The sequence below is a fragment of the Lepidochelys kempii genome, chromosome 17 (assembly GCF_965140285.1).
Source record: "Lepidochelys kempii isolate rLepKem1 chromosome 17, rLepKem1.hap1, whole genome shotgun sequence".
Lineage (NCBI taxonomy): Eukaryota > Metazoa > Chordata > Testudines > Cheloniidae > Lepidochelys > Lepidochelys kempii.
This window is the reverse complement of record NC_136396.1, coordinates 13,201,041-13,213,530: the sequence shown is the minus strand read 5'-3', so window position 1 is coordinate 13,213,530 and position 12,490 is coordinate 13,201,041. Positions and strand designations below refer to the sequence as shown.

Sequence of the window (12,490 nt, the reverse complement as noted above, 5' to 3'; positions counted from 1 at the left end):
ATGCTCAAATAAATTGGTTAGTCTCTAAGGTGCCACAAGTACTCCTTTTCTTTCTGTAAAGAAGGATGCTTTGGACTTAACCAACAATGGTACCTTCCATCTTGGAAATCAGACAACTCGATAATGAAGAATTAGTTTCACATTTCAAATTCTTCTGCATGTTAATATCACATCTTCAGTGTTTATTTTTATTACAGTAAATGACTGCACCTATGTGATCATTCCACAATTCAAGCATTTACACAAATTCGTTAGTAAGTCAGTCTGCATATTCCCTGGGAGATTCGTCAGAGGCAAAGCCATGCATTCTCATAGCTAACGATACAGACAGACACCTATTTAGCCACTCCCATGCAGCAATATGGTCATATCCTGCCATCGTTCTGTGTATGGAGCTCCACTGAAGTCAATTGGAGTTTTACATTAAAATTAATAGCAGGATATGGCTGTAGTTAAGAAACCTATCCTTGACAAGCAATTTTTAAAAGAAGAATGAAATGCAACTTTCAGACATTAAACACACACAGCCAACACATAGCTAGAGGAAATACAAGAGAGTCTTCCCCCGGGCCTGCCTGAGGCCAGGTCTCCAACTATAAACTTACATCAGTATAGCTACATCACGACGGGGTATGAAAAATGCACAACCCTGAGCGATGCAGGTTATACCAACCTAGACAGAGCTATGTCAATGTCCTGTCAACATAGCTACTGCCCCCCACAGAGGTGGATTAAATATGCTGACAGGAGAAGCCCCCCATACCATCTTCACTGAAGCGCTGCAGCATTTTAAGTGTAGACCTGCCCTGAGGATTCTTTGGAGGTATTTAACTGCCACAGGTGAGGTTTTTAGTTGGAATATCCATGGGGGAAGAGATTAAACAAAATACTTCCCAAGTCTAAGCTTTCTGAATTAATCCAAAATCCTAGACAGCTACAGAACACACAAGAAGTAGTTTACTCTTACAAGTAGCCTCCCTGAACTCAAGTGGGTCTACTAGTGTAAGAGTTGCAGGATAGAGTCCCTAGATTGTATGGGGTAGGGGATTGCACTTCTGGGATAGCCAACCTACATAGAGTCTGCACAAAGAAACCAGTTTAGGGAGGAGGAGATTAATAAAAGACTCCAGCTCCACAGACAAAATAAGGGGAGGATGAGAGGTAGAGACAGAAAACTCCGTCTTAGATCCTACAAAGACCAAGTGTCAAGCAACAGTGAGTTTTTGTTGCCTTTCTAACTTTGGTCACTACCAATGCAGTGATCACAAAACTTTAGGAAGCAGTTGTAGTTTACTGTTGTGGTCATTTGCTTGTTCATAAACTAGACAATGGACTATGCATATTTTTATTTTACATTGCACATTCCTTGTGCTGTTGCTAGATTCTATTAGTCAGTGAAACCTTGAGGTCTAATCTCCTCTAAAAATTGTTGCAAAAATGATTATTTTTTCCCTTTAGTGGTTTCAAGTCATGTCACAAATGAAGGCTACCAAAAAGAATCTTTTTTTGGACCAACTTCTGTTGGTGAGAGACACAACCTTTCAAGCTTTAAGCCTGGAGAAGAGCTCAAGGTGGCTCAAAAGTTTGTCTCTCTTACCAACAGAAGTTGGTCCAATAATCGATATTACCTCACCCACATTGTCTCTCTCATATCCTGGGACCTCCACAGCTACAACACTGCATACACAAAGAATCTCTTTTTCTTTTCTCCAGTGACCTCTAGTGGTGAATATGTGTGACAGTGAAGCCAAAGGAGGACTGTACCCTATTGCAAATAGGATCAAAGCGTGTTAAGGGTGAGGAAGATCTAGTAAGTGGAAAATAGTTTCCCTGCAATGGAGACACAGATACTAAGCTGACACTACACTAAGGAAAGGTAGACATTCAGATACAGGTCCCCATCTTTCCCCATGACAGTTAATGAGGCAGTATGAGCTCGGGGGAGAAGCCTGCTAATCTCAGAATTTCCCCTTGAGAAAAGAGATGAAGTATCCTCAGACAGCTTCATTCTGCATTCCTTGCACTCCCATGTTTCCCACTGAAATCAATTAGAGTTTTGGGTGTTGAGGCAATAAAAGATCAGGCCTGCCAGATTTATCTGCAACTGTCTCTTAGAACTAACTGGTAACTGCCGTTACTGTTATGGACTACAAAGAAACGTGCACACCAATTATTTTCATTGCACACGCAACTGAAACTTTACAGTTATTGCCTCGGATGCCTTACTAGATAAATCTAAACAGATATGCACTATATAACAGGAATAATGAGCATGTGGCAGAGGCAGGAGGTTTGCTTGTTTGTTTTTGGCGGTGTGTTTGTGGGTTTTTTTGTGGGTCTTTTTTTTTTTTTCTTAAAAAACACACTTAGCTACTGAGAGCATTTAATAAAACCAACATAAAATAGTAGGCCTAGTTCTGTAGTAGAAAACTCATCTTTGCACTTGGCAAAAATAACTTCTGTCCAATAACTTCTGAGGACACTTCCCATTCATCGTTCAGGAACACCACTTTTTCCTCTACGAACCCAAAGTAGAGTCAATATTTGTGCATGCACCCGTATTTCCAAAGAGAGAAACTTTGGGCCCTGTCCTAGCCCCATTGCATTTCAAACCTTTATTTTTCTTCTTTTTTATTAGACATTTATGCTGCAATCACCCCTAGAGGCATCAACCAAGTCAGAGCTGCGTTACTCTACAAATAGGTCAAATATATAGCAAGTGACAGTCCCAGTGCAAAGAGCTAATTCCTGCTCTCTTAAATTCCTGAAAGACTCTCCAACTTTCTCCTTTAGTCAGGAAAGACAATTGAACCAAAACTTCATGCTAGCAAGCACTCTTGTGACAACATGAACACAGCTCACTGTCGCAGAGTGTCCCCTTGTTGCAAGACCAGGTGTTGCAGCACTTGCGCCTGAGTTTCCCCTTAACACTCTTCAGCCTACTCTTGCCAGAGAGGTGACATGGCCCTGCAGCCAAGCCACTTTAAACATTCAATCCCTTCCAGGGTAACAGAGTCCCTTAGTCTAAGTCCAATGCAACACCAAAACAAAAGAAAGTCTTCTTCACGGCGGGCTTCCAGCAGCAATGGCCTGTCTCACTATCTCACCTCCGGATCCAATCACCCCAACCATCCAGGTCAGGTCTACCCTCCTTCAAAGGGACCCTGGCAGGCCACAGCCAATTCCTAGCTCACACTCAGCTTTTTCCCTCTTTAGGAGCAACCCATCCGCTCCCACCCCAGCCAGCACTCAACTGCTGGACTTTCCTCCTCAGGTAGCTCACCTGTTCTCCTCCTTAGCCACGGGATTCTGGCCTGCTTCCACATGGAGCTCCTCTTCTTAAATCAAACACCCAGCGCAGGTGTAGCAGGGTGGGACTAACTGAACAAGGCTGACTGGCCCTTACAGGGGAAAGCCTCCCTGTTACCCAAAGCATTCAGCTGTCTAACATGACTGAAGATAGTGTCATGCCACAGTCTCTATAAAGCAGGGGTGGGCAAACTTTTTGGCGCAAGGCCCACATCAGGGTTGCGCAACTGTATGGAGGGCTGGGTAGGGAAGGCTGTGCCCCCCTCAACAGCCTGGCCCCCACCCCCTGACCGCCCCAGAACCTCTACCCCATCCAACCACTCCCTGTCCCCTGACTGCCCCCAGGGACCCCTTACCCAACCCCTGCACCGCCGCACGCGTCCCCCTGCCGCCACCCCCTCACCATGCTGCTCAGAGCGGCAGGAGCTCGCAGCCCCGCTGCCCGCACAGCGGCGTAGCTGCGGGGGAGGGGTTACAGCGGGGGAGGGGCCAAGGGCGAGCTTCCTGGCCAGGAGCTCATGGACCAGGCAGGATGGTCCCACGGGCCGTAGTTTGCCCACCTCTGCTATAAAGGCACGTCATCGTCATCTGCTTGTCCACCTAAAATGGAGTTTTATCCATTGTACCATGGCATCATGGGTGACACTAAACAAATCATATTGTTCACCCCCAACTGGAGGGAAATTTTAAAAACGAAACATCTATGCTACCAAGAGCTGTACTCTGTGCACTTTTCAATCCACATTTTTCCAGGCGTCAGTGCCCTTTATTACACTCCCATAACTTTAAAATAAGACTATTGCTAAATCTTTTGAAGGGGGAAAAGAGCACTTCCCAACCTACCTCCAAATATTTTAAGTCACATTTTTGTTGTGTCCTTAGGTGATAGCCAACTGAGTTTACTGCTTAGTTTATAATTTACCTATATAGCTACAAGCCAGGGGCAGTACTATTTTAATCAGCTCGCCACCTTGGTGATAAGGAAACTCCAAGTACTGAGCTTGCTCTAATAGCAGTACCTTGGCCTTCTTCATGTGACCCATAATTTTGCCCAGATCTTCAACGTCAATGACAGAGTTACGGCTTCCATCTTCCTCAGCGCCCGACTCCTCCTCGCTAGTGGTTTCAAATAAATCCTCCACCTATGCAATAAAGATTGCAGAAGGAATTTTAGAAGCTTGCGTACTATATTAAATATAAACCCCTGCCTATTCGAGCCTGCTGATTCAATTACACAACATGCGGCAAAGACTTCTGGAAGGGTTAACGATGGGACATTTGACCTATACAAGGCACACAACTCCCAGCTGTAGCAATAAAAAGCCTGATGAATTGTTTTTTTCAATTAATTTAAGAGTACACAAAGCATTTGACCCTCACTCTCCTGGGAAATCTGGCTTCCAGATTCATTCCACTCTCTCTCTTTCCTGATCCGTCCATTTGCCACCATGTCATTGGCAGTTTAAATCAGAGGTTAGGACAAAGGCACCCAACTCCCATGGGATTTAGGCACCTCATTCCCTTAGGCTCCTTTGAAAAGCCACACCAGAGTGATCAATATCACAGTGAACAAGACAGGAAGGGAACTGCTGTTCAAATTGTAAACTCCTCAGGGCAGGGGGCTTGTCTTACTCCCCCGTAAAGAGCCAGGCACAGCAGCTGTCCTGTATCAATATTAACAAAGCCTATTCCTCTCGTGGTAGCCTAAGGAAGAGGCAGCCTTGCACCTTCAAACCCATCCAGGGAGAAGAGCAACTGTCTTCTGGTAAGGTCTACAGTGCACTAGAAATGATGCCCTTTGCTCGAGATAGATGATTCAAGTGTCTCAGCATCAGCAGCTGTTGCTTTCACTTTCTACAGAGCAAGAGAGATGATCCCCTAATCAAAACCTGTTATTAACACAAACACTGTGGGAGAGAGACAAGCAGTTAGACGTATAAGTATTCAGAGGAAGAGACAGAGCTGCCTCAGACAATGCTGCCAATCTGCAGCTGAAAAGAGACCCTGGATCAAAGCAGCCCACCTGACCAGAGACAGACTGAAATGCTAGTGGCGCTGTTAACTGCTCCTATGGCACAGTAAAGAAGAAGCTTCACCCCGGCGGTGGAGATAACGTAAGACCCCTCTGAGAAATCAACATGGCTCCCCTTTATGTTGGCTCTGGCACATCCTTGCTCCCATTTAAAGGGAAACTTCCCCGTACCATTCCCTCTAACTCCCCTTCACACACACAAGCTTCAGTTCTATTTCTTTTCTGGCCCTCTACTTGTACCCTCCCCAAGGCACAGAAGCAAGGGACAGGTGTGAGGGAATAGGTCACATAGTGGATCCAAGCCCTTAGAGCTGGGGAAGCAAAGGGAGGAGTCCAATACCGCTCCAAGAGAGCCCACAGATTTCCTTAAACCAACCCAGCTAAGAGAGACTTGTCACAGAAGTAATGCCCTGTGATTTTTGGACCTACCTCAGTGTTCTCCTGCTCCGACACCCTTTGTTCATGATCTGATCCCTCCTTGCTCTGCTTCCCTTTGGATTTGCACTTGCCTTTCTTACAGTTCCCGCTACAGGGCTTCTTCTCCCCTTTGCAAAGTGCCTGGAGCCTAGCAAGGAACCTGGCCTTCCAAGCGTCGAAGTCAGCCTCGATGCTGCCGTGCTTGCTTTTGGCTACATTACAGTCCCCCTCCGCACGAGTCATGACACGACTAGCACTGAGCATCCACAGCCATTTATCAATGTTTTTTCCAACCTAGGACAGGAGAGGGAAAAAAGCCCATTAACAAGGCCCAGGAACTCACAGAGACAGTAATTCAGAAAACAAATTGGACAGGAATTTAGAAAGATGTGGCTAGATGCATGGCCATAGCAGGCTGACTAAGTGATTGGGAACAAGGGATTTCTGCGCTCTAACACCAGCTCTGTTAGATGCAGAGTATGAACTTAAACCTTAGCTCTATACCTCATAGTTTCTTCATCAGTAAAACAGTATTGATATCACCACTGCGTCTGTCCAATTCAGGGTGCTAAACTGTAGGAAAGATGTGAACAAACTGGAGAGAGTCCAGAGGAGAGCAACAAAAATGATAAAAGGTTTAGAAAACCTGACCTGTGAGGAAAGGTTAAAAAAACCTGGGCATGTTTAGTCTTAAGCAAAGAAGGCTGAGAAGGGACCCGATAACAGTCGTCAAATCTGTTCAGGGCTGTCCTAAAGAGGACTGTGTTCTCCGTGTCCACTTGAGGTCGGAGAAGTAGTAAAGGGCTTAATCTGCAGCAAGGAAGATTTAGGTTAGACATTAGGAAAAACTTTCTAACTCTAAGCATAGTTAAGCTCTGGAAGACGTTTCCAAAGAAGGTTGTGGAATCTCCATCACTAGAGGATTTTAAAAACAGGTTGGACAAACACTTGTCAGAGATGGTCTAAGTTTACCTGGTCCTGCTTCAGCACAGGACGCTGGATTTGATGACTTCTTGAGGTTCATTCCAGCCCTGTATTTCTAGGATTCTATAATAGATGTGTTTTAGGGGATAGTTTTTTATTTCACAGCATTTGCTAGTAATAACTAAACCTATGTATGTAGAATACCAGGTGTTGCCATCAGGCCATCAAGCACCGTACAAGTACATTAGTCTGATAAACTACATATTTTTTCTCTTTCTGATTTAGATAATCTCAGTCAGTTCATAAGGTTAAACACCATCAGACTATCACATAGTTGGCGAATATCAAGATGTACATGATCCAGTATAGTAAATGAAATGCAAAGAAAGGAGTACTTTAAAAAAGGGAAAGAGGCAATAAGTCAGTGGTTTATTTTGCTCTTTAAAAAACATACAGAACAGCCTCTGACAAAACAAATATAACAGCTTTATCTACTAATTACTGGTTTTAAAAGCCTGGAAATTCATTTCACAATGAGAGATTTACAAAATGTATTCTGTAAATATTACAAAGGCTGGGGATCAGAGTTACTATATAGTTTTACAAGTGTCTGAATTGCCATCCTGGGGAAAACAATCCAGAGGTTAACATAGTACCAATTGGAATCATTCCTCTTCACTTTGAATGGGTGCTGCACTTGAAGGGGAGTTGGATCTGGCCTTAAATACTGCATTCTTTAAACATCTAATTTTCCAACTTCCTCTTAAAAGCAAGGAATCTCCAGAACACTAACTGCCTAACCTGAGCGGTGAAGAACACTATCAATCTCACTGATGTCTGCAGACACCGAAGATGCTTAGCAATTCTTCAGGATCAGAAAACAAAAAGAAAATCCAGAGAAACTCACCGTGTTGTAGTGGTCCACATATAATGAATTTCCCAAGCCAAACACAGCGTATCTCATGCCTTTCAGATAGGTTTTGCCAAACCTAAAGTCATTCACAGCCTCTTCTAACCATTTGCAGAACCATGCTGCATTTTCAGTTGGCTGTCCATCAGTGTAGGTAGCAACCAGAAACACACAAATATTTTTGCTGATTGCCTGAAGACAGCATAGCAGAGGAAAAGAATATTTTAAAGGGATGATCAGTGCATTTTCTAAAACAACTTTAATATTAGAGCGTCAGGAAGAGAATGTTATTGTCTTTTTAGAAGTCTAGGTATGAAGTCTAGGGCAGAAAACCCTAGGCATGAAGCTGGTAAATTCACTTTGTATAAACCATGGATTCAATAAATTGGGAAACTGTATTAATAAACATTTTGCCCCATACAGCATTTCCATTCAAAGATCTAAAGGAACTTTATGAACATTAACTAAATAAATCTCAACACCCCAGTGAAGTAGGGAAGAACTATTACTACTCCCAGACAGGACACTGAGGCAAGGACTTGAGAAATATCTCTATCTTACTGAGAAAGCTTGCAGCAGAACCAAGAAAAGAACTCAGATCTCCCAGGATCATAGGTCTGTGTTCTAGACAGACTATCATTCTACCTTCTCTTAGAAAAGAAATAGCAAGTTGATGTCAAATAAGGGCTAATATTAAATTACTTCAAGGTGGTGTTTTAGGCTGTAAGAAGCCCAGCATTGAAGGTTCCCATTTACCCCAAAGATGCACTCTTCAACACAAATCTTATGGGATTTGCAGAGAACTGGGGGAGGTCTGCAGGGAGATGCAGAAGAGATAAGACCTCTCAACAGACCCAGGGAATTGTTACATTTATATACTTTACCTCTCTAGGAAGGGGAAGAAAGAAAAATACTAACCTCTTCGGCTAGACAATCATCTGGATCATAGTTTCTCATGTTAATGATTTCTGCAGGCAAATTAAGGGAGAGAATAGCTTCAGCAAGAATTGTTGCAAATCCCTGGAGAGAGAGACATGGAAAGGCTTTATCTGCAATAATCCAACAGAAGGAAGAGCCAAACAAATTCAAGAGAGGGCGTTAGAAACTCACAAACCTTTTAACAAGAAGCTGATATTTCATATGGCTATCACGGACAGAAATAGAACAAAGACAACTATAAAACACAAATTTTCTTTTTTTAAAAGTGAAGTGCATTTGGTTTTGGAAAAAGTGAGTATTTCTACAGACACACAAAAATCACTCAACTTTAATCAGTTTTTGTCTTTGTCAGAGAAACATTATAAAGCAGAATCTCTCCACACAAGAGGAGTTTAAAGTGACACCAACAGATTAATAGAGTATATTTTAAAGGGTTCACGTAATAACCCTTAGATTTTTCGAGATGAATAATTATTTAAAAACTAATTTCCTCTTCACTTTTTTCATTGTATTGGACAACAAAAACCTAGTCAATTTCACTTTCAGGTTCTTGCACAATGCACTGTTTGCAAGCCAAAGTTACACTTCAATAACATTTTGAATTAACTTTGTCCAAGTAGAATAAAGTTACTTTTACCTTAGCAGTGCCAGTTTGAGAGCCATAGAAAACCTTCACCCCAGCAACATAAACCTCCTTCGTCTTTGGCATTGTATATCCATTTATTAGCACATCTTTTGTTACTTTAGATGGAGTTAGCTTCTGGGTGGATTTTTCATCCTACAAAACAATTGTAGTATCCCAATCTTACCCCTTTCAAACTCATCTTAAGCTAGTTTTCACATAAAATGCAAACCACCTGGTCAGATCTTCAGCATTAGGTTGGTGAGCGCTAGCAAATGTAACAGTGATCATTTTTAGAGTTACAACTGGCCCATAAAAACAATCAAACTAGCATCCTCTCATTTAAATAAGCCATGTTTCTGTAATCTTATCTCAGACTATAGGGCATGACTTGATCACAGCAGGTGTCTGAAGACATGCCTTCCTCCCATCCCACATATCTACACACTTCACCCACATACACAACTGAATATTTTATTAGGGAGTTTTTACCCTCTTAAATGGCATACTCCTGCTCCTAGTGAAATCATGGAATTTTTATGATTAACTTCAATGGGAACAGGACTTGATTCTAAAACATCAGGTGTAAGCAGCTGGCAGAGATAGGATTCTACATTTGAAAAAGTGCTGGCCCCGTCCAGAATGTCAAATCTTCACATAACAAACAGAAGCGATTATGTGAGATCAATTCACATGTCGGTTACAAAGCAGTAAAATATTCAGCAGGTATACTTTTGATATATTTCTAACACACTTCAAGTACTATGATTTTCGAGTATGCTAAGCCACATTTAAACTTTAAGAAGTTAGGACTTGCACGTGGCCTAGGACTACACTGAAATGAAATGCCACATTCCCACATCAAAGTGGGATACATTTCAGTAGTAATCAAAGGATTACTGTTGTAACACTCTGAGATACTTCCAGTTGAAAGACTATAAATGCTAGAATTGTGAAGTCTCAGTTACCTGCTTTTTGGCTTTGGTGGTAATGAACTGAAAGCAGATCCAAATACCGATGCCAAAAGCTGCACAAGAGTAGACGTAAAACCTGTTTAGCCATAAGGACATCAGATGAGTGTAGAAGAAGCTCCATGTATCCCCTGATGCATCTAAAATGAGAATAAATCATGACTGCCCTCTTCCAACTCAGCAAAAGCAGCAGTAGTTTCCTTCATCAACCATTTTAAAAAAGCAACACACGCACACACAGCATCTACCAGTCTCATGACCTTAACTATTCTCAGTCTCCAGATCACACAATGACAGGCAGAAATTGAAATGGCTTTTGACTATGGACACAACCATTATAAATGAATTAGGGACTAGCTGGCCTTTCACCCAGTAAGATACTGCTGCATAGACCGAGCATAACTACATTCTCATATGCATGCCAAAGCCTTGGACTGTTACATGACATCCTAAGTTTCAACAACATAGCTCTGGTGCGCTTAGTCTTAAACTTGTTCTATGCCATTATAAAAAAAAAAAAGAGGAGTCCAGTGGCACCTTAAAGGCTAACAGATTTATTTGGGCATAAGCTTTCGTGGTTAAAAAACCACTGCAGATGAAACTGAAGAAGTGGGGTTTTTACCCACCAAAGCTTATGCCCAAAATAAATCTGTTAGTCTTTAAGGTACCCCTGGACTCCTCGTTTTTTTGTGGATACAGACTAACACAGCTATCCTTCTGATACTTGTGCCATTATAGACTCTTAAGAATTAATACAGTCTTAATGCAAAAGCCAAACTTCATCTCATTGGCCTCAGTCTTGCAACAAATCCAATGAGTGCAAAACCTTGCACCTATATAGAGCTCTGCTGACTTCAAAGAGCTCAGTGCAGGATTAGAACCATTACAAACTGCTCAAATTATACAAGTTTTAATAAACTATGCATCAAGACATGCTTAATATTTTGATTAAACTGAACATACTTTATCAGCATTATACAAGGCACATAACCACAAGGTTTTTATTTAAAAACAGGATTAGCTTTTAAAGTATAGCATTAAGAGCAATATACGTTACAGTGTAGTAAACAGTACTACTTCCCCATTCTCTGTCTTTACTGGTTATGTGCAAAATGTTCAAAGGCTTAAAGATCATAAGCTAACAAAATAAGACTAACTCATTAAATTAATTCTTTCTGAAGAGCAGGGATTGAGCATTCACATTATTACTTCTCATGCTCCTAACTGGGCTCCAACATCATGACTCTAATAGGTACTGGAGTCTGAGATCAGGTCTGCTATCCAACAAAAGAGTGCAAGTAAGGGAAAGGAAAGTTTCTTGGAAACTGAATGCAAAATATTTGGTTTTCTCAGCAACCTCCATTGGGAATAGTCATAAGACTTCTCACACTGATTGTCAGCTCACTTGTTAATTCATTGCCCCAATTCCACGGCTGACCAGCCTTGTCTAGCATTTCAATCAGAATGAGCTACTTGAAAGGAAAGAAATGAGGAGCCACTGAGACAGCAGTCTGTAACCAGAGCCAACCCTACAAGCAGCTGCCTGTCAGAGGCCAGAGTTGTAGTACAGACAATGCTGGAGACCAGAAAATGTTTGTGAAAATCACTGTGAGCAACAGATGTTTTCCAATATTCTTGAAGCAGCAAAAACCCAAAAAGCGTGTCTAGATGGAAATTTGCACCAGTGTGACTACACAGATGTAATCACACAATTGCAAATTGCCCTAATCTAAACAAGCCCTTTAGAATCAGCTCAGTTAATAAACTAGTTTCCAAGGTCCACAACCAAACCAGGAGCGCCAGACAAATAAAAGCTTAGCCTAGCCTTCCTTGGAACAAAAATGCCTTTTTGGTAAAAGGGATATCTAAAAAAAGTATGTTTTCCTAGAAGTCTGGAGACCTCGGTACTATTCCCTGCTCTACCAGTGGCTTGATATTTCATCTGTAACAAGTCTCCTTCTCAACCTCTCTGCTCTCATTCCCACTCTTTGTAAAATGGGGATAATGTCGCTTACCCACTGAAGCAAGGCCAGAGAGGGTAACTCTTCAAACAAAAAGGTTTATTAGACGCTCAGCTTTGAATCCAAATAATCCTCTGGGTCAAGGTTTTATTGCAACAGTTTCTAATTCAATCCCACCTAAAAGCAATCTGGCCAAAATCTCTAATTACCCTCCTCCCATGCAGAAAACTCATAACCCCAAAGATAACCCCTCCCGTTCCTCACTGCTCCCAGTCACACATACCTTCCCTTTATGGAGTTTAGATACACTCAGCTGCCTGTAATTAACACCCTTAAACCCTGGCTGGAAATTAACACCCAAAAGCCAAGGCTATTAGCTGGTTCAGAGATGCTTCCCCCAGGGGC

General features: G+C 42.1%; 1 protein-coding gene across 11 annotated transcripts in view; it reads right to left on the bottom strand.

Moving 5' to 3' along the window:
• LOC140899651 (S-adenosyl-L-methionine-dependent tRNA 4-demethylwyosine synthase TYW1) overlaps window positions 1-12,490 on the bottom strand; it is a 121,756-nt gene that overhangs the window by 107,169 nt on the left and 2,097 nt on the right. For 10 of the 11 annotated variants that reach the window (XR_013634787.1, XR_013634789.1, XR_013634788.1 and 7 more), the window contains exons 3-8: window positions 10,122-10,264; window positions 9,169-9,309; window positions 8,511-8,612; window positions 7,590-7,784; window positions 5,771-6,052; window positions 4,329-4,451 (exon numbers count right to left, since the gene is read on the bottom strand). Coding sequence is in view for 8 of the 11 variants with exons in the window: in XM_078849267.1 (XP_078705393.1) it covers window positions 4,329-4,451; window positions 5,771-6,052; window positions 7,590-7,784; window positions 8,511-8,612; window positions 9,169-9,309; window positions 10,122-10,264 (986 nt within the window). In the remaining 3 variants the exon portion in view is untranslated. The remainder of the gene's footprint in view (window positions 1-4,328; window positions 4,452-5,770; window positions 6,053-7,589; window positions 7,785-8,510; window positions 8,613-9,168; window positions 9,310-10,121; window positions 10,265-12,490) is intronic. The other variant, XM_078849266.1, reaches the window with a different exon arrangement.